A 21544-nucleotide genomic window follows, 5' to 3' on the forward strand; every position below is an offset into this window, starting at 1 on the left:
TCTCAATTGATGTATATCGTATTCAAGTTTTATGTTCATTGAAAGGTAAGTTTCTATGGAGAGTTTCTAATTGGAGAGTTTTTCTTATTCTTTCTGAGAGATTTAGTAACACAACACATTGAAAAATATCACCTTCTGAGAATTATTGATGATTCTACTGCTAGGACTTCAAGCTAGTACTTGCCGTAGTTCTGAAAGCTTCTAAAACTATGCGTAATGCTGTAGATTGGGTGATGTTGATCGAGATAGTTGAGTAAGGTAAAATCTACTTTTGGTATTTGATCTTTCCAGGGAAGAAACTCGCATCTTTTTGTAGAAGTGTCTCTCAATTGATGTATATCGTATTCAAGTTTTATGTTCATTGAAAGGTAAGTTTCTATGGAGAGTTTCTAATTGGAGAGTTTTTCTTATTCTTTCTGAGAGATTTAGTAGCACAACACATTGAAAAATATCACCTTCTGAGAATTTTTGATGATTCTACTGCTAGAACTTCAAGGTCGTACTTGCCGTAGTTCTGAAAGCTTCTAAAACTATGCGTAATGCATAGGATAATGATTGGATGATGTCTAGTTTGTTCAATTGTCTTTTAGTAGTTGTTGCGTAAACGAACTGTTCGGAGATAACAGACAACAAATCATAGCTGAGGAATCTGAAGAATCGGTATTAAAAATTTTAAAACAGGAAGTTGAATACGCATTAAAACAGACAAAAGGCTACAGGTCCGGATGAAATCTCGATTGAGTTTCTTAAACTGGTCGACGAAGAAATGGTATTTTAGTAATACTATATGATCATATATATTTATCAAATATAATAAGTATAAAAACGAACCTCCTGGTTACGATATCTAAGAGAATGGTTTAGTCTGAGCTCTGACCAACTATTTAGAGCTAATTAGCTCTAACCAACTAATTGCCATGTTGATATCCAAGTTACAATGAAATAATAATAAACACCTACAAATAAGTCCAACATGACTTTATCATGACCTTAATTTGCCTTATTGTTTCTTTAAAAAATTGTTTTTGTCGGAAATGCGTAAATAAGTTAGCATAACTCCAAATTTCAAAAAGAAAAATATCAGTAAAGTAACACAATTAAATGCATCTGGGTCAACACTAATACCGTGTAGGCCCTCCTCTACTTCTTATGACTGCATTTATGCGTCGAGGCATGCTTGATATCAAATGTTCAACAAAAGCTTGCGGAATATTCTCCCATTCTTCAATAAAGGCCTCAATGAGTTGGTTGTGATTAGCAATAGGGGGTCTACGACTTCGAATCTTTCTTTTTGAGATAGTCCCATAGATGCTCTATAGGATTCATGCCGGGACTGTTAGGTGGCCACTCTAATAATGGAATGACATCATTTAGGTAGCCAGTAACCTGTCGAGCCACATGAGGACGAGCGTTGTCTTGCATGAATAAAAAATTAGGTCCAAGAAACGGAGCAAAAGGCATTACATGTTCGACAATAATGTCGTCTAAGTAATAATGGACATTCATAGACCTCGTACGTATGGGGACCAACTCCGTACGAGCTTCCAAACAAATTCCCCCCCAAAATATTTTAGACCCACCACCAAAAGGTACTTTAGGAGAGATATTGCAGCTGGCAAACCTTTCTCCTCGCCTTCGCCAGACACGCTTACGACTATCTGGAGCTTTTAGGCTTACTCTAGTCTCATCGAAGAAAAGAACTCGTTTCCAATTATCGATGGTCCAATTTTGATGCAATCTTGCAAAATTCAATCTCTGAACCCTGTGTTCTCTGGTAAGCAAGGGTTTTTTGCCCGGTTTCCAATGCTCAATTCTGCTTTATGTAAACGTCTTCTAACTGTTCGAGACGATATCGCGACATTTCGAACACCTGCTAGTTCATTTTTTAGCAAATTGCTGGTGACTCTCCTATCTCTGAGAGCATGTTGTTTCAAAAAACGATCATCAATTTGATTAGTGCAACGTTTTCGCCCTTGCCCTGGTCTTCGATGGTACGACCCTGTTTCATTATATCGCTTCACCTTGCGACTGATGCTGGAATGATGTCTTCCTAACAAACCTGCAACGTATCGCATTGAATATCCTTCATCTAACAGAGTCGATGCTCGCACTGCCTCCTCCATTGACAAATTTCTTTGGCGATTAATTTTTCTATTTGATTTTTATGCAAATGAACTTCCAAACATGCATGTGATGAAAAACATCAAGTATATTCAAATGGGAAATAAGCCACAATTTTACCTAAAAATGATTTTATTAACGTTTCGACGCCCAAGTCGGGTGTCGTTGTCAAAATACAAACTAATACTAAATAAACAAAAATGTTGTTGCTTAATAAAAAATTCTTCTAATAATTTATTTAATCTGACTCATTTATATCGGCAATTCAGACACGTATTATACATTTTAAAGTAAACGACTTTAAAATGATATTGCCAATATTGATGAGTTGCGTTCCTGGGACGACTTTACTAAAAGATAGTTCATTCGATTACATGAAATCAATCCCAAATCAAGAATATCCGCCACAAAAAATCATAGCATGTGATCTGTCTTTAAAAAGACAACCAAATGCAACGGTGGCACTGAAATTCTCGCGTTAGAGATTCCATAGTAAATCACGAGGAAAAACCAGGAAAAACCTCGTGATACTATCCCGACATCGTAAGTATTTGGGTTTACATTTAGTTTACTATTTAACATCACAATAAAAAGCTTGTTTCTCACAAGCACTTTGCTTTAATCGGCACTTTTTATGAAAAGTTTAACTCACTTTTAGTCTAAAACGAAGTTTAATACAAATTATTGTTAAAACATGTTATTAGCTTACATAACAACTGTCACTGTCAAACAAGGTCCATAGGCAACTTGTCGTACAGTAAATTATCAATAAATAAAGATTATTGAGAAAAATATTAGTGGTGCGTTAATTTTGTCCAGGAGTTTAGTTTGGTTATACATATTCAATATGGTTATATTAAATTGAATTATATTAATACTTTTAATGTCCCACTGTTCTATTATTTGACAAATAATGACATTATTTCGAAGTCTATTAAGTACGATATAACGCCCAAGGGCGTGTTATTGAAAAATAACGCCCTAGAGCCTATTAAATTTAAATAACGAGTTAAATACTGTCAAGTTGACAAATAAAACTCTAAGTAAAACTAATGGTTACCACAATTACGTTACGACTATTTCTGGTAAATGTACTTATTTGAAATCTAATTAATTCAAAATTCATTTAAATTTTTTGCATATAAAGAATAATTTAGTCGGGCATTAAACGTTGAAGGCACCACGGGTATTTTCGGTCAACGTATATATCTCGGGCCGAAGGCCCTCTGTCTTTAATTAAACAAAACCATTAAAAGGAAGGTAACGGAAGACAACGAAAAGAAGAATTAAAAATGTCAACTCTGAAATTCTACCCGATATAGACGTCCATAAAATCGAAATCGCCCTATTTCAAATGAAAAATAACAAAGCTGCCGGTCTAGATGGTATCCTTGCTGAAATGCTTAAGGAAGGTAACCAAACTATTATAGAGGAGCTAAAACTCCTATTTAATCTATGTCTACACAAGGCAGAAATACCTCACGACTGGAATGAGAGTATGTATTACAATACTGCTATTCAAAAAAGGAGACAAAAGAGACTTAAAAAACTACAGACCTATCTCACTACTCTCACAAATGTACAAACTCTTTATTAGAATTATAACCAATAGACTAACAAATAAAATGAACAGTTATCAGCCAGTTATACAACCTAGATTTATGTTTAGCCTTTGTAGACTATGAAAAAGCGTTCGATAGTGTCGAGATATGGGCGACAGAAAAAGCTCTAAATAACAGCAGAATAGACTCCAGGTACAGGCAACTCTTACATAACATCTATAAAACAACAACTATGACAGTCGAATGGGAAAATAAAACAAACAAAACTAATCCCATAGAAAGAAGTAGAGGCGTAAGACAAGGAGATGTAATATCCCCAAAACTCTTCACCTTAGCACTGGAAGACGTCTTTAAATAACTGGAATGGGAAGACATGGGTATCAACATAAACGGGAAGAATCTCAATCACCTCAGATATTGCGATGATGTTGTCCTTATTACAACCAACCAAGAAGAACTAGCCACAATGCTGACTCAACTAGCACACGCATCGGAGAAAATAGGATTAAAAATGAACATGAGTAAAACCGTTGATTGATGTATTGAGGGTTTATACATCCCCTCATACATACCCTCAATACATCAATTAACGGTAAAACCAAAATCATGACAAATACAAACTACAAAATAAATGTAAATATAAATAATGTCAATATTGAGATTGTTGACGAATATATACACCTGGGTCAAATAATCAAAGCTAATAAAGAGAACCAAACAATTGAATTACAGAGAAAAATTCGATTGGCGTGGGCAGCATTTGGAAAGTTAAGATGGATACTAAAAAGCACAAAGATACAACAGTACCTAAAAACCCGTGTATTCGACCAGTGCATCCTTCCTGTTCTGACGTATGGCTCAGAAACATGGACATTGACAAAGGCCAACATAAACAAAATTGAAATAACTCAGAGAAAAATGGAAAGATCCATGTTGGGAATAAAACTACAAGACAGAAAATCAAACAAATGGATAAGAGAGAAACCAAAAGCAAAAAATGTAACTGAACATATAACAGGGTTAAAATGGAGATTTACGGGCCACAATGCGAGACAGGAAGATAAAAGATGGAATGCTGAAATACAAAACTGGAGACCGTGGACAGGAAGAAGAGGAAGAGGAAGACCTCAGATGCCTTGGAAGGACGATATTGTAAGAGCTGAAGGAACTAACTGAAAAACGCAGCCAAGGACAGACAGAAATGGAAAGATTTGGGGAAGGCCTATGTCCAAAGTTGGATAGAAATGAGCTAAAAGAAGAAGAAGAAGATACTTAAGATTGAGTTTGTAGGTAATTGGTTAATCTTTATGATTACTAGGGTGGTTCGAAAAAAACTTTTTTTTTTATTTCAGATCGCTATAGTGCGCAAAAGTTGCCATTGGTATAGACTTGAAAAAAGCACTAATTATTATTTTTTTAATAATTTGTCTTCCGGTCGCGCAATGCCATCGAAGTTAGCAAAAATTGTGAAAAACCTTAATTTTTCATATATTTTTTTAACAGGCCAGATGGTTTTAATTGCGTTCCTATACCATGAATTAACTACTAAAAGTATGTAAAATCAATATAAATGCACTTATTATACATTTGTTACATATCTTCCGGTCGCGCAACATAACACAAAATGAGTAAAATTAGTAGTTTTTGCAAAATTTCAAAGTTTGACTGTTTGGTACAATTTAATCATACGACTTTTAGAGATGGTATAGTTTAATTAAATTACAATAATATATTTAAAATCCAAGCATATAAGATAAATTTTGATATTCAGGTGGAATTCGGTCGCGCAGCTTCGTCAAAACAGCAGACTACCGAGAGACGAGGCGAAAGTGACGAATGCCAGCGAAGCTCGCGCTGCCACAAATAAAGATACATGTGGGAATACCTCTACAATGGAGTATTTGTCTTCTCCATTACAACGAACTGCCATTCCACCACCTTTTCCAACACTTAGATGAAAATACAACAGGCTCAATAGGATATTCCGGACCAATTGGAAAGGCCCTACCTGATTGTGAAAGACTATTGATTTTAATCCTATTGATTGTGAGATTCCAAAAGTTGACAAGCGTATTCTTAGCAAGCACCAATAATTGTACTTGCTTGAGATATCAGAAGTCATCAAGTCAGGACATTGTACAGAAGACGTATCAGTAGGTACGTGATCCTATCCCAACGTCACATTCAAGATGGCTTACTACTGCAAACCGAGTTTTGCGTTTATACATCAGTTTGTTCAATACTTCTGAAAATCTGAGAGAGATGATTGTCACATACATTCTCAAATGTTATAATATGCCTATGTGGTTTGCCACAATAATAAATCACAAATTCACAGATGGGCCTAGACATGATTACAAAATCATTGAATATTCAAGGTACTTACCAGAAGAGCTTCTTCAAGTTGTTGATCCCGTTTTACAACGGAATGCTTACTTTGCCCATCCCGAAAATTTACTTTTGGCTATGGTAACTGATGACAGAAACCATATCCGAGAGCTGGGCTTTAGGCGTTTCATGAAGGAAAAGCAAGCAATATCTGAAAGTGACTCTATCAGAATCTTTAAACCACCAAACTTAAACTTTGAAGCTACATAGTATTACGAAATTATCAAATGGAACACCAGTACACTGACTCCCCTCTACTGCTAAGAACATTGACTAATGAAGAGATAAAACAGTATGTGAGCAATGACTTCAAGCCTGTTATGAGTATAGATACTTTGCCATGCCATACACAGGCAGTTGAAAGATGCGTTAAACTAGTGACCGTAGCTTCAAGTAAAGTGTGTGGACACAGTTCCAGAGACGGCTATATTAGAACCACATTATTGCACCGCTCAGCGATGCCAACGATTAAAATCAACAACAAATGGTAGTCTTTCACAATCAGATAGGGCCTTTCCAATCGGTCCGGATATCCTATATTGCCTGTTGTATTTCCATCTAAGTGTTGGAAAAGGTGGCGGAATGGCAGTTCGTTGTAATGGAGAAAACAAATACTCCATTTTAGAGGTCCTTCCACATGTATCTCTATTTGTGGATGCGCGAGCTTCGCTGGCATTCGTCACTTTCGCCTCGCCTCTCGGTAGTCTGCTTTTTTTGACGAAGCTGCGCGACCTAATTCCACTTGAATATCAAAATGTATCTTAGATGCTTGGATTTTAAATATATTACTGTAATTGAATTAAACTATAGCATCTCTAAAAGTCGTATGATTAAATTTTACTAAGCAGTCAAACTTTGAAATTTTGCAAAAACTACTAATTTTACTCATTTTGTATTACGTTGCGCGACCGGAAGATATGAAACAAATGTATAATAAGTGCATTTATATTGATTTTACATACTTTTAGTAGTTAATTCATGGTATAGGAACGCAATTAAAACCATCTGGCCTGTTTAAAAAAAAAATTGAAAAATTAAGGTTTTTCACAATTTTTGCTAACTTCGATGGCATTGCGTGACCGGAAGACAAATTAATAAAAAAATAATAATTGGTGCTTTTTTTTCAAGTTTATACCAATGGCAAATTTTGCGCACTATAGCGATCTGAAATGAGAAAAAAAGTTTTTTTCGAACCACCCAAATGATTATATTTTGTAAAAATGCTGTAGGTCTTAACGGCCTGTTGTGCGTATAAATAAATAAAATTTATAGCCGTATTTTTTTTTAATTTGTCGTTTAATTTTCTTGATTATTTTGTATTACAACGAGCTATAGTAATGTAATAACGATAAGTATTGTAATCTTGATGTATATCAAATTAAAATCTGATCCTACTAACACACAACTTTTAACGCGAATATTCATGAAAGCACAACGAAACCGGCCCTTCAAAATCGATGCCAATGACGTCAGAATGCGCGGTTTTTAGACGCTGGCGACGCTTCGTAATGTGTCTCGTCGTCAGTTTCTATTCTCCATCTGATACCCGACGATGCCTCCAGCTTGGAGGCCCTTTTACCTCATTTTGATTTCGGTATGTGCCGCTAGTGCCACTCTCGACATCTTCAGTAATTCTTTTCTCGTAAGATTCAAAAGGGACGTCCATCAGGAGGAGGCCCATGAAATCGCCCAACGACATGGGTTCGTTAACATGGGCCCGGTATGTATTTTTGATAAACAGCTGTTTACTTAGAAAGATCATCATCATATCAGCATTCGAAACAACCCATTGTATCAATGTAGTTCGTAAAAAATTAGGAAATTTGAATTTGTAGAATTTATTGGTTATAGAATTTTACAGCCTAGTTATAAATTTATATGAATTATGGTATTTACAAACTAGGTACCATATAAAATCATCGCTTAAATTGTAAAAAAATGATATTTAATCAGGCTATAATTCATTCAAATTATTTTTTAATTTTTTTAATGGTTTATATATGATCAAGTATTTGTGTATGTATTAAATTTATGTTACTCATATGTGACGTCATATTACGTGATAGGAATAAATATGAAATATGAGCATATGTTGGGATCATCTAGATTTATGGGATTTGTTTCACGTTTTCATTGAAAATAAACTCTTAAGCCGGCTGGCTAAATTGATCGAATATGTCACTTTTTTGAAATTTCAAACACGCTTTAGTAGTAGTGTGACCAACTAGCCCGAAAAATCCGGGACATGGCCCGAATTACGAAGCCGTGTCCCGGCATCCCGGACAGGCTTCCGGGCCATCCGAATTTTCAACGTTTTGGTAAAATTCCATTTTGAAATTTTTAATACATCATTCTTCTAAGAATTCACATCAAATTGAATTGGTGGGACGAAAAAAAGTCGACAATTTCTAGACTGTTATACTATTACCACATCCAAAACGCATGGATTTTATATTGTATTATATGTAGTTCTACGAAAACTCAAGACTTTTTCCGGTGTCTGTATTTTAATTATCGTCTTCTGAAAAGACGATTTAAAAACATGAATATCAAAAAATGATAATTATATTTTATCCAAAGGTTCAATTTACATGGAAATCCAACATTATGGTAGGGGAGGAAAGTATGCTAAATGTGCAGCCTCTCGAGCGCTTTGGGGACCTATTGGGTTGTGATTATTAGGTCCTAAAACCAAAAGAAGTTTAGTAAAATTTTCCATTTTAGTGGGGACTTTCCATTTTTTAATTTAATGTTCCATTTCCAACAATTGTTTTTTCCGATTATAGCGCCGTCTATCCATAATTCGAAAAAATGTTTGAGTAAAAGTTGCTTATTTTTATGCAAAGAATCCAAATCTGCAATAAAAAATGGGGGCTCCTATTTAAGATTTTAAACTAACCCCCCACCCCACCTCCGTGGGGTTCGTGTTTAGTACCAATCGATATATTTTTCAAAAATATTGAATAAGTGTATTTTGCAGTTTTTCGATCTGATGTTTATTTTGCGAAATATCGCGGGATTTGTTTCGCGGGGTCATGTTTGGTATCTTTCAATAGATTTTTAAAAAATATTGAACACGTAGTTTTAAGTCTTTCGATCTGACGTTCATTTCACGAAATATTCGTTTTTTTTTTGTGAAACTTTTTGACTTACCCATTTCCGTACGCCCCGCTCAAATCGTCAGATTTTTTAAATATACACTCTTTTGCATGTACTTAACTTATATGTACTATATATATATACTCTATAGTACTCTTTTGCATGTACTATATATATATATATATATATATATATATATATATATATATATATATATATATATATATATAGTGACTGTACACCCCGATATGGGACTAAGTCGCGAAAGCTTTCTAGATCCTATTTCTTAGGAGGATCAGTCCCATTTGCTTGTGTTATCTTCTTAACGATTTCTCTCCATTTTTTCCTATCTCTAGTTTTTCCCCGCCATTCTCTGACTTGTACTTAACTTACCTTATCTTAATCTGATAATTTCGAGTATTTTTAAGGATAGATTTTTTCGGGCCCCCCTGAACGAACTCCCCTGTGTTAAGAGCCAATATACGGTAGAGGTACATCTGCAGGGTAACACGTTTCTCCCCATATGATAATCTGACGAGCTCGAGTAACTGCAAAAATCCCCGCTTGAGCTCCCCTACTTTCAAATTTTTTGTTTTTTGAGAACGATTTCCGGATTGGAAGTCGAAACGTCAAAAACTAACAAAAATGTTATTATCATTACAACCCATTCCATCAAGAACATTTTGTCAACATAAAAATGTTAAATAATAATCAATAAAATGATGATATTAAAGTTTTATATTTAAAAAAATGGCCCGATTTTCATTGAAAAGTCCCGGATTTTAGGTAGGTTTTTCAGTTTTGTCCCTAATTCGACTAAATTGGAGTTGGTCACACTATTAGTTGTAACTGTAGTACTCTACTCTATGGTAGTACTCTATTGAACTATCTTGTAAGTTTTCAAACTTGTAGTACTGTAAAAAATTGGTAAATGTCACAGGTCAAAAATCACATTTAAATCTCCAATCACGTATGCAATATTGATTCTTCCTCTTCTTCAGTCTATTTGTATCGACTCCTGGACTCCCCTAAGTTCACCAATCTTCTCGTTTTTGTGCTATTTGCTTTTGCTTTGATGTCGTCTAATAATCATCGTTTTTGTGGTCTTCATCTACTACGGCAGTACCTACTCGCAGAAAAACTGTAAAGTAAACTTAAGTAAACTGTAAAACAAATAAGTGTCAGGGTCTCCATCCCATACGTCATAATACCATTTTCTTCATAGCTATTGGCATCTTTTTGTTTTTCAACATAACGTTGAGTCTTCTTCCTGGTACCCAAGAAACTGGGATTCTTCCAGTTATCTCTGCCATTCGGTTCTCTTTGCCTAGTTTGATCGTGTGACCTAGGTATTATACTCTTCGACAATTTTTATCTCACTTCCATCTAAGTCGATTGTGATTATTTTGATTTGTCATCACTTTTGTTTTATTTAAATTCATATTTAAACCGATTTTCACAGATTCTTGTTTAAGCTCCTTTAGCACAATTCTTATATGACTTAACAATCTATCATAATTTTAATGACGCGTTGTTCCCAATTTAACTTCTTCAACACATCATCTAATCTCATTTGAATAAGACGTGTTTCCCCGTCTAACTCCTCACTCCGTTCTTATTTTGCTTGTTGTTAGACCTTCTGCTACATTTATTTGTACAGTTGCATTGCTGTATATGTATTCTAGGAGTAAATTATATCTGGAATCAATCCTTGGGTTATTCATTCCTTCTAATATGGCCCAGAGTTCTATGGAATCGAATACTTTATGGTAATCCACAAATAAATGCCAAATGAAGAGGTTTCTTTGTATTCGTTACATTTTTCGATAATAAGCGATCGTATTGTCTGTAGTACTCTGGGAGAATTAGCAAAATACAAGGAAAAGTTATTTACCAGAAATTGTATTGCTGGAATCGAACCTTATGATTGTATATATTATTAATAATATAGGTATGCAAAATCCGCAGATAGTGTGCTACTTTTTTTATAAACAAAATAGAGACCGAAAATCGTGTTTTTTTTTTCAATTTTTGCTCTATAACTCCAAATATTTTAACTTTAAACCAAAAACACTCAAATAAAAATTCACCGTAATTAAATTCTGCATAGAGACGTGTTTTTCCCGATTTACTATGACAACAATTTTCCCCGGAAAATGCGGGATTTTCCAACAAAATCTTTAATTTTCTACTAAAATTTTAGATAAGTAATTGTTTATTCATAATTAAATAACTTGGTAATATAAAAGCTCTTTTCGCATAGATTATAATTCCAGAAGCCGAAGGAAAATTAGTGAACAGTTTAGCATAATTTTTGTATAAAAATACACAGTACCTATCTAATGTACTTTACAGAATTTAAATTGGACCATTTAAGCGGCCTCAGGAATATTTTAAAATTATAAACAATTTTTTGGCTAATAAGTAAATACAATATCTCGGGAAATATTAAATTGAATTAAATCATAAAAACGGTATTGGAAAAAAAGCGACAGGACACTTCTTTTAAAAGGAAAAACGTTTAATTGAGATGAGTGGTTCCTGAGATACAACCGGTCAAAGTTGACCGGCATTTACGGCAAAGATATAAACAATAGGATTATAAATTTCGAACCATCACCTTTTTATTTTTGTCTTCTTTCTCCACACCAATTTTCGTATCTTTAAAATATTCATAGCATATATTATTATAATAAAAACTATCGATATTACGAGTGAAAATAGCCAAAAATAGCAAAATTCCAATCAAAAATTAGGTAGGAGAAAATGTAATCTCAAAGTTCAAAATCGGTATACGTTAAAAAATTGCATTTTCTCGGCTTCCCATAGAGTAATTTTCTTCATTCTTTTTTTGTTATAATAGATTTGTCATTTGCTTTTGTTTTGTTATAATATATTAATTTATTTATAAGAAAAAAAACTACATATTTTTTTCAGTTATAAACTTTTTTTAGATAAACTTACTACAAGTGTACCTTTTAACGTTAAAAACACAAATATTCTTATTTGAAAGCTGTATAATTATTTAAACAATCTTTATTTAAACAAATTAAAACATTTGGTTATAATAAATAAATTAATTTATTATAACAAAACAAAAGCAACTTTTACATTTAACAATGCGTTAGTTAGATGGCTCTACTCGAGTTATTTGGGAACAAAAAAAGAATGAAGAAAATTGCTTCATGGGAAGCCGAGAAAATGCATTTTTTTAACGTATACCGATTTTGAACTTTGAGATTACATTTTCTCTGTAAATTCATATGAAAATTGGTGTGAACAAAGAGGACCGAAATAAAAAGGTGATGGTTCAAAAATTATGATCCTATTGTTTATATCTTTGCCATAAATGCCGGTCAACTTTGACCGGTTGTATCTCAGGAACCACTCATCACAATTAAACGTTTTTTCTTTTAAAAGAAGCGGCATGCCGCTTTTTTACAGTACTTTTTTCATGATTTAAGTTAATTTAATGTTTCCCGAGATATTCTATTTATTTATAAGCCAAAAAATTGTTTATAATTGTAAAATATTCCTGAGGCGCTTAAATAGTCCAATTTCAATTCTGTAAAGTACATTAGATAGGTACAGTGTGTTTTTATGCAAAATCATAGTTATTCTTATACATAAGAATAACTATGATTTTGCATAAAAATACATGTATAATAATTATTGTGGCTATCATATTAACCGTAAAATTTTAATTAACAATTGAATTGTTGCTAAACTGTTCCTTTAATTTTCATCGGCTTCTGGAATTATAATCTATACGAAAAGAGCGTTTATACTACTAAGTTATTTAATTATTGAAAAACAATTACTAATCTAAAATTTTAGTTGAAAATTAAAGATTTTGTTGGAGAAACCCGCATTTTCCGGGGAAAGATTTCGTCGAAGTAAATCGGGAAAAACATGTCTCTATTCAGAATTTAATTACGGTGAATTTTTATTTGAGTGTTTTTGGTGTAAAGTTAAAATCTTTAAAGTTATAGACCAAAAATTAAAAAAAACACGATTTTCGGGCGCCATTTTGTTTATAAAAAAAGTAGCACACTATCTGCGGACTTTGCATACCTATATTATTAATATATACAATCATAAGATTCGATTCCATCAATAAAATTGCTGGTAAATAACTTTTCCCAAAAATGGCCTATTCTCCGATAATCTACCCAGACTATAGGTATTCTATGATACTGTATCTTTTGCGAAATTGCGCTTGTTCAATAGGCTGGTAACTAGTGAATTAATTTGATAATCTGTCGGTAATTATTTTGGTAAACCGTTTGTACGGATGTGGTAATAGGCTTATTGGTGTGTAATTTTTGAGTTTTGTTTTGTCTCCTTTCTTGTATAGGAAAAGTACTTGCGCATTTTGCTAAGAGGTTGGCTTAGCACACGTGTTGATTTCGATTTTAACTGTCTCTAAAGTATTTATCCCATCTCTTTTGTTATTTCGTCGTCTCCAGAAGATTTTTCAGTTTTCATCTGTTTAAGGCATTTATACCTTCATCATCAATGACGTTACAACTCTTCGTGAGTCTTTGCCGCGTTTATTAGTGCCTTCCATGTTTGTCGGTCTTGTGCCACTATTTGCCATTTATAACTTACAAGAATAAAAAACCGCTAAGCGCCGTAAAAATGAGTGGCGCATACAATATTCCAGCTACCAAAGATCTGATATGAATATTACGTGGCGCGAAAATGTATTTTCATTTTGATGCAAAACAAAATTTTAGTTTTATTTTAAAAGATTTTACCATAATATTTGCTCAATTTGAAGTAAAACGCGCCACAAAAGAGTAACTTTGATACAGTTTGAATTTTCATACTCTTTTGTGTCGCGTTTACTTCAAATTTATCAAATATTATGGAAAAATCTTTTAAAATGAAATTAGAATTTTGTTTTGCATCAAAATGAAAATACATTTTCGCTCCACGTAATATTCATATCAGATCTTTTGTAGCTGGAATATTGTATGCGCCACTCATTTTTACGGCGTTTAGCGGTTTTTTATTCTTGTATCAGGAGTTTTCAAAGTTATTTATAAATTAAATGTATGAAGTTAAATGCAATGTTTCTCGATTACACGTTAAGCTTTATAAATAGTCACCTTTGTCGCATTATCTCCCAAATGATCTAGTGTCTATCGAATGTACACTAGTTTTTTTTTTCTATTCGAAATAGATTGAAACAAAATATTGGGATGGCCGGTAAATGAACTCGAATTGCCCGTTTCCAGATCAAATTTAGCGTCGTAACCACTACAACTACATAAACCATTTAGGGAATAATCGTTAATTGGATTATACTTTTGTAGCTTAATAACTTCTAAACGGCTTAACTGATTTTGATCACTAAACATGAGTTTGAAACGTATTGATAAGTAGTATCTAATGAATCTAAGGTCATGTATGATAACTGAAGCTATTACAGGAATTATTGAGCTTGAAAAACCGTTTTTCCCATAAGAAATAGATTTGATCATAATTATGAAGCCTATAACTTAAAAAGTCGAATTTTTCCGGATATAAGATATACACCGTTAGATTCGTCTAGAGTCCTTCTACAAACGCTCAGTTACTGGCGCAATTCGTAGGTTGAAATTTTGAGTAATTGACGAAAAACCAAAATTTTCAATGTTTAGTTTTTCAGTTTTTCGGCTATACTGAGCCGTGTATATATCTAATCCTGGCGGCTTAGACACCATTTGAAAGCTTAACTCAATACTATTGATTTGGTGTATTTGCGGTTCTCCTGTCTCTTCTTGAACCGAAGATATATACCCCCAAAAATATGCCGTTTTGTACCTACCAAGTCCTATAGCTGGCTTATGGGTAGTCAAAAGTCACAAACTACATCGGTTCTGAATCGGCCCTGACCTCCTCTTCAAGGACAGAAAAAAAAATTCAGATCGGTTTAACTTTTTCACGTACATACATACATACATACATATCGGCAAACATTTTCCCTTTTTTAAATAAAAATTGAGTGATATTTCTGAGCTCGGTAACTTTTGAATGGTATAACCGATTTTCAAAATGTGACATGCTTTACAAAGGTAATGATCAGTACTATTAGAAGCCGCAAAGGTCGGAGTTAAACTTTCGAAGTTTTTGGGAGTTTTGGGGACGAGAACGAAAAACAGATCCTAAATAGGAGGGGCCGTAAAATCCACACCCGTGGACCAAAATGGATGGTTGAGATATGAATAGGTGAGTCTTTTCCTGAACATTAAGACGGGTGTTTGCCCAATTTTCAATTCAGTCAGATTTAGAATATCGAAAATTTCGTGTATACATATATTAGAGTGTCGCGTGTAGGGGAGTGTGGATGTGCGCCACTGGCGTCCTCTGGTAATTTCCATGTATTCTGTGTTTATATACCTCCCCATCTATTGGCGTCTATACATATCTCACTAGATTTTTCTTTCCGAAAAAAGACTCTGACTCTTTTTTGTGTTTACGCCTCCATTCGTTTGTCATGCTATCTCAGCAAGAGCCGTATATTACTCGAAGGATTTTATGTTCTCTTCTCCTAGTTGTGGCGCCTATCCGTTTCGAATGTTAGCGGCCATCATGGCAATCTGTACTTTGCACACTGCTGCTCTGAAAAACGTGTGGTTGTTGTATTAAACCATGTACGTAGATTTTTCAGCCAGGAAATCGTTCGCCTTACTGGTCTACGTTTTCCTTCTACTTTTCCCTGTAAGCAGTCCATACATCTCGTTGTTCTTCATGATGCAACCGAGTTATTCTATTTTGGCTGTTCTTATTGTGGTTAAGAGCTTTTTTCTTTCGTATTCTCAACATGACATCCTGATTAGTTACGTGATTGGTATAAGATATCTTCAGGATTCGACGATAAAGCCATATTTCGAAAGTCTAAATTTTCTAGTAGGTGGCGCCTGTGAAAATCCACGACTTAACTCCGTACAATAGTTGTAAAAAAGTTGATAAATCATAAAAAAATCCATAAGAAAAAATTTTCCTGTAGCTGGCTGTATAGGTACCATTAATTACAAAAATTGAAGAAAAAAATCTTCTGTGTAAAAGGTATATTCGCTTGAAAACCCCAATAAAGGGCTACATTAAAATACAGAACCACCTTGAGTTGGCTTTCACCTTTCTCTTTGTGAAGACAGAGAAATCAACTCAACCACCCACGTGCTTAGGGTATAGTCATATGGTGCCTTGAGGTATACCTTTTAAATTTCACCCATCGCCAGGGTTTAATAAATAATATGCCAATGTAAGACCTTTGGTCGGCATTTTAAGGGTTTTAACCCATGTATTTTTGGTGGATTAGCATGTAGAGCTTGCTTAGAACACTGATGATGCTCTCTTTAGAGCGAAAACGTTCTGTATTTTAATGTAGCCCTTTATTGGGGTTTTCAAACTAATATACCTTTTACAGAGAAGATTTTTGTCTTCAATTTTTGATAAACCATGATATTTGAATAACGTAGCCATTGTTTGAAATGCAGATCTTGCTTTCTCTAGAGAATGGTCCCAATTTTCATTTACATTCGTACCAAAGTAGGTATATGTTTTACTATTTCTCTTTGTGGACCGTTCACACTGATTCGTCCAAATTGCTGTTCCTTCTTAGAGATCATCATATACAGTTCGTTTTCTTAGTGTTTAGTGAAAGTCCATGTCCTATGCTCCCGTCATCAACAATTATTTATTTATGTATTTCATTGTTTGTTAGCATCTATGTTTCGCTTCCATACGTGAATACTGGTCGTATTATCGTTTTGTATTATCGTGATTTTTGCACCTCTTGAAAAAAGTTTTGACCTCAGTCGATGTTGTATTTCAAAGAAAGATCTATTTATTATTATTTGTCTTTCAAAGAAGCAGAATGAAAATTTCTACTCTATTGTCATTGTTCATTTTTGCTCCTGTTTAAATTATTTACTCACTTCGAAGTTATGACCGTTTATAATAACTTTTTGACTTACTCGTCGTCGTTTTTGAATTGAAACGACCACGTACTTTGTTATGATGTCTTCATTTACTTTTAAACTAATATTTAATGCAGCTTCTTCAAAGCTCCAGAAAATATTGTTAACTTCTAATGTTAATTGTGATTTAAGCTTAAATTAAATTTCGGGATAGTGCGTTGTCTATTTTCGTTCGATTTGTTGCAAATATGCGTGAGTTGAAGTATAATTATTACGAATAGAAGCGTTTTTTGTAGATTTTAGGCCACAGACGCCACAGTGACAGTTTTAGAAACTTTTGCCTTAGTTCAATAACCAAAAAGCCTGCAAAAATAATTTTTGGAGGAAATAATTTGTTCTTACTCAATTTATTAGAGTATTTAAAGGAGCAAGAAAACGATGGACCGTTTATCACAAGTACTTAGGTACAGCTGCGAGTTGTGAACGCTTTTAGTGTTCGTAGTCTGACGCGAATAAAAATTTAAAACAAGGAGAAATCTTTATACAATGATATAACAACGCCCGAAGACTCACATACTATAGCGAAAATAAAAACTAAGTAACTCAGGATGTCAGGGATGCTGTAAAAGGAGCAATTTGAAACGTTGTATATAACATTAAATAAAAGGGCAACACGTTACACGTCACAGTTTCATTTGCTCAATGTAAAACTGAAAAGTTTATGGCGACTTTTAAAACACTGGATTTTCATACAAATTTGAAGATAGTAAGGGAGTTCCTTATGAAAAGCCAAATATTGTTTCTAAACATTTTTAAGGTTCTAAACTTCTTGAGATACTATATAAAAAACATCATTTTTTTTAAGAAATTTATGGCAATATACATGACAAGATTGCAATATAAAAATCGTCAGAAAAGGATACGAAAATACTGTTAAACGCTTCATTGTTTTACATGCTGAAAAAAGTAATGAGTTTTTTTAAGCTGCTGGACTATCATTTTTTACTAAATTAAATAGTACAGACTATTATGATTCGATGGATAAGGAGTATTTTAAATAATGTCTCTGCGAAAAGCTCATGTCATTCTAGAAGACCCATCTCGAACTATTATGGATAATGCTTCATACATGGATATAAAAATTGTCTTAACGTACTTGAAAAAAATCTCAGATAAAAGAAGGGTTACAAGTAAGAAATATAAATGTTGAAAACAGAGCAACTAAGTATTTGTCGTCTGAAGAAGCCCAAGTACATTATAGACTATATAGACGAACTAGGCATTAAGGTATTAGGTATTAAGTATTACTTCCTGCATTATCACAGTTAATACAATCCGATCAACAAAGTATGGACGATGAGCTAAATGAAGCAATATTTGAAATTTGGGCTAATTTTGTAAAATACACAGAAAAATTCATACAAGATGATTGGAAAAAGTCTATCAGATACGATGAAAAGAAAATACTAGCAGAAAATTCAGATAACGAGAGTTGGTATAATGAAGTTGTAGTTGTCCTGATTTTCATTTTTTAAATAAAAAATATGACCTGTGTAGTGCAGTCACTGAAGGTGGATATGAGCTATTACCTACAATTTCTTTCAACCTCCATCAATTTGTATGAAAATTGGTAAGTGCTTAGAGAATATCTCAAGGAACAAAGGTGACATGGTGCCAACTTGCGCTTTTAGCCTGGGGGTGGATGCCACCACTTCTTGGGGGTGAAAATTATTTTATTAAAAATAACCCCATAATTAGATAGGGGACAAATTCTAAGCAAAATTTGTTATGTGAAGTTATTAAAATAAATCAAAACTTTTTTGAGTTATTAAAGATCAAAGATTTTAATTTTTCGAGAGAAAAATGAATGTTTTTAACCGATTTTTCATAAATAACTCAAAAACTATAAGTTTTTACAAAAAGGTTATTATTACCAAAATTGAAGCTAATAAAAAATGAAATTAACTTCCTACTAAGAAAACCTACTTATGTTAATTCAAAGTGCCCAAATCTAAGTATTCAAAAACGATGCATTTTATGACATAAACTTATTAAACATTTGTGAAAGTACTTAGAAATATCTATCAAATAAGATGCCGAACAGGTTGATAGCATTAAAATTTATGCTCCAAAAATGTTTTAAACTTCATATTTTAAAAATATTAAAAAAAAAATGTTATTGTTTTTTTTTAATAACTCCGGTTATTTTTATGATATTAAGTTCAACTAAAAAGGATTTAAATGTTTTTCTAAAGGCTATTAAAGGTCGTTGAATTTAATCTTATAAACCCCTTATTTTTTTAAAAATCAAAGGTTAAATGGCCACGGTTACATGGTTCTCGCAGCAAAATTTAAGTTTTAAACGTTTCTATCTCGGTTATTTTTCACATTATAGAAATAGTAAAAAAGGTAAAATATTTCATATAGAAAAAAGTAAAATTTGGTTATATATTATTTTTTACTTATATTGAGTATTTTTGGACTTATTATCAAAACAAAATGAAAATGACGATAATTTTAAAAAATCTGATTTTTTTAAATTATATCTTTTTTTCTAAAATATGCATTCTAAGTCGGTAAAATTGTTGAAATCATTACTTATGGTAATACAAAGAAATTCTTGTACGAATTACTACAAATTTTAATTTTTCTGGAAATGTATGTGTTATTTTTCACTTTTTCCTAAAAAATTCGAAAGGGTTCTCTTATTTTCATTATAACTTGATTAATTTTGATGCTATTAACTTCTTCTAGAGCTCATTTGATAGGTATTCCCAAGTACTCTGACAAGTGTTTAGCAGGTATATTTTACGTTTGCATCGTTTATGCATCGTTTTCCCGTTATTTAAGCTTGAATACTTAGATTTGAGTACTCATCGAAAAAAATATACATTCAATTACTCATAACTCACCTTGCATTAACATTAGTTTAGTTCTTTAACTGACGAGTGTATTAAATTTTTTATTGTCTTCAATTTTGGTGATAATAACTTTTTTTATAAAAGCTCATAGTTTTTGAGTTATAAGTGAAAAACATCTTTAAAACATGCATTTTTTACGAAAAGATAAAATATTTTATCTTTAATAACTCAAAAAGCCTTGATTTATGTTAACATTACTTTATATAACTTTATATAACAAATTTTGCTTAGAATTTGACCGTCTATCGATTTGTGGTATTATTTTTAATAAAATAATTTTCACCTCCGAAAAAGGGTGGCATCCACCTCCAGGGTAAAAGCGCAAATTGGCATCATGTCACCTTTATTCATTGAGGTATCCTCTAACTGGTCACCAATTTTCTTGAAAATCGATGAAGGTTCGACGAAATCGGAGGTGAAAACCTTTAGTGACTGCACTATGAGGTATTTATTGAATGTTTAACGATAGAGGTTCTAAATTACAAACGTTTTTATAAATAAAAAATAAGTCTGGCTAATTGGTTTATGCCAAAGCCATTTACAAATAAAAAAAATTACAAACGCTTTTTTCAATTTTAAACCAAACTTTTATCAAAGGGACATCTTGGATATTAGTGCACCCTATGTAACGCACAGCTGAATCTTATGTTTGTGCGTCACAGTGTTGCCATGCCATTTCTTTCATAATTTCAATCAATGTTAAATGTACCTACAAGAATAATAGAATAAGAAGGTTTACTTCTCCGTCATTATACTAGATAGAATGACAAATGAGGTGTCAAATGAAAGCTTATAATCCAAGGATAGTACTAAAGGTGAGAAATTTGACCTAGATTGTCTGTCCCTCAAAAAATAAGCGTTATATTGGGGATTTCTAATGTCGACATTAAAAGTTGCACTATTTTTTTTCTGTAAAACATTTTGATCTAAAACTTACCAAAAAACTTCTTTGTACTCTCTACTTTCAAATAAACGTGATTAAGAAGCTAAATTTTAAAATTCGTCACACAACTTTTGCGATTAAACCTTGCAATGCACAAATCCGCACCTTTTTCTTTGAAAAATTCATAACCTTTATCATGATAAGAATAAAAACTTCAGGCAGGTACCTTTATCTTCAGAAATGTTAGAGCTATATACTGTAAAATATTCAGAAAAAACTATTAAAAGGAACAGAGTTGTAGCGAGGTAAACGCAAAAAACGTGATTTATTTTTTTTTATTTTTGGGTTAAAATTGCAATTTTGACAATGTTCCCCTACATAAAATTCAAAATAAACCTCATTTTCGTTTTCAGCACCCTCGAAAATATAAAGTATGAATAAAATTAGCCTTTCACCCCTCCGTGGTCAGTATCTCGAAAACTAAGCGCTTTTTTGAGGGTGTCTCGCTCGTGTATAATATCACAAAAAATTGTAACGTGATAGTATGAAAATATAGAGGATACGGCAACGGTGTTACAAGTGATGGTCGGATCAAATACCAAAATCTACACAGACATATTAGGGAGCACTAATAGCCAAGATGTCCCATTTTATTTGAGA

General features: G+C 33.0%; 1 protein-coding gene across 1 annotated transcript in view; it reads left to right on the forward strand.

The window, feature by feature from the left end:
• Positions 1-7597: 7597 nt before the first annotated feature.
• Positions 7598-21544, forward strand: part of LOC114330885 (neuroendocrine convertase 2) — a 423318-nt gene continuing 409371 nt past the window's right edge. Inside the window, exon 1 of the mRNA XM_028280306.2 lies at positions 7598-7791. Coding sequence (XP_028136107.1) covers positions 7624-7791 — 168 coding nt within the window. The 5' untranslated portion in view covers positions 7598-7623. The remainder of the gene's footprint in view (positions 7792-21544) is intronic.

This window comes from Diabrotica virgifera, chromosome 2 (genome assembly GCF_917563875.1).
Source record: "Diabrotica virgifera virgifera chromosome 2, PGI_DIABVI_V3a".
NCBI classification, from domain to species: Eukaryota; Metazoa; Arthropoda; class Insecta; order Coleoptera; family Chrysomelidae; genus Diabrotica; species Diabrotica virgifera.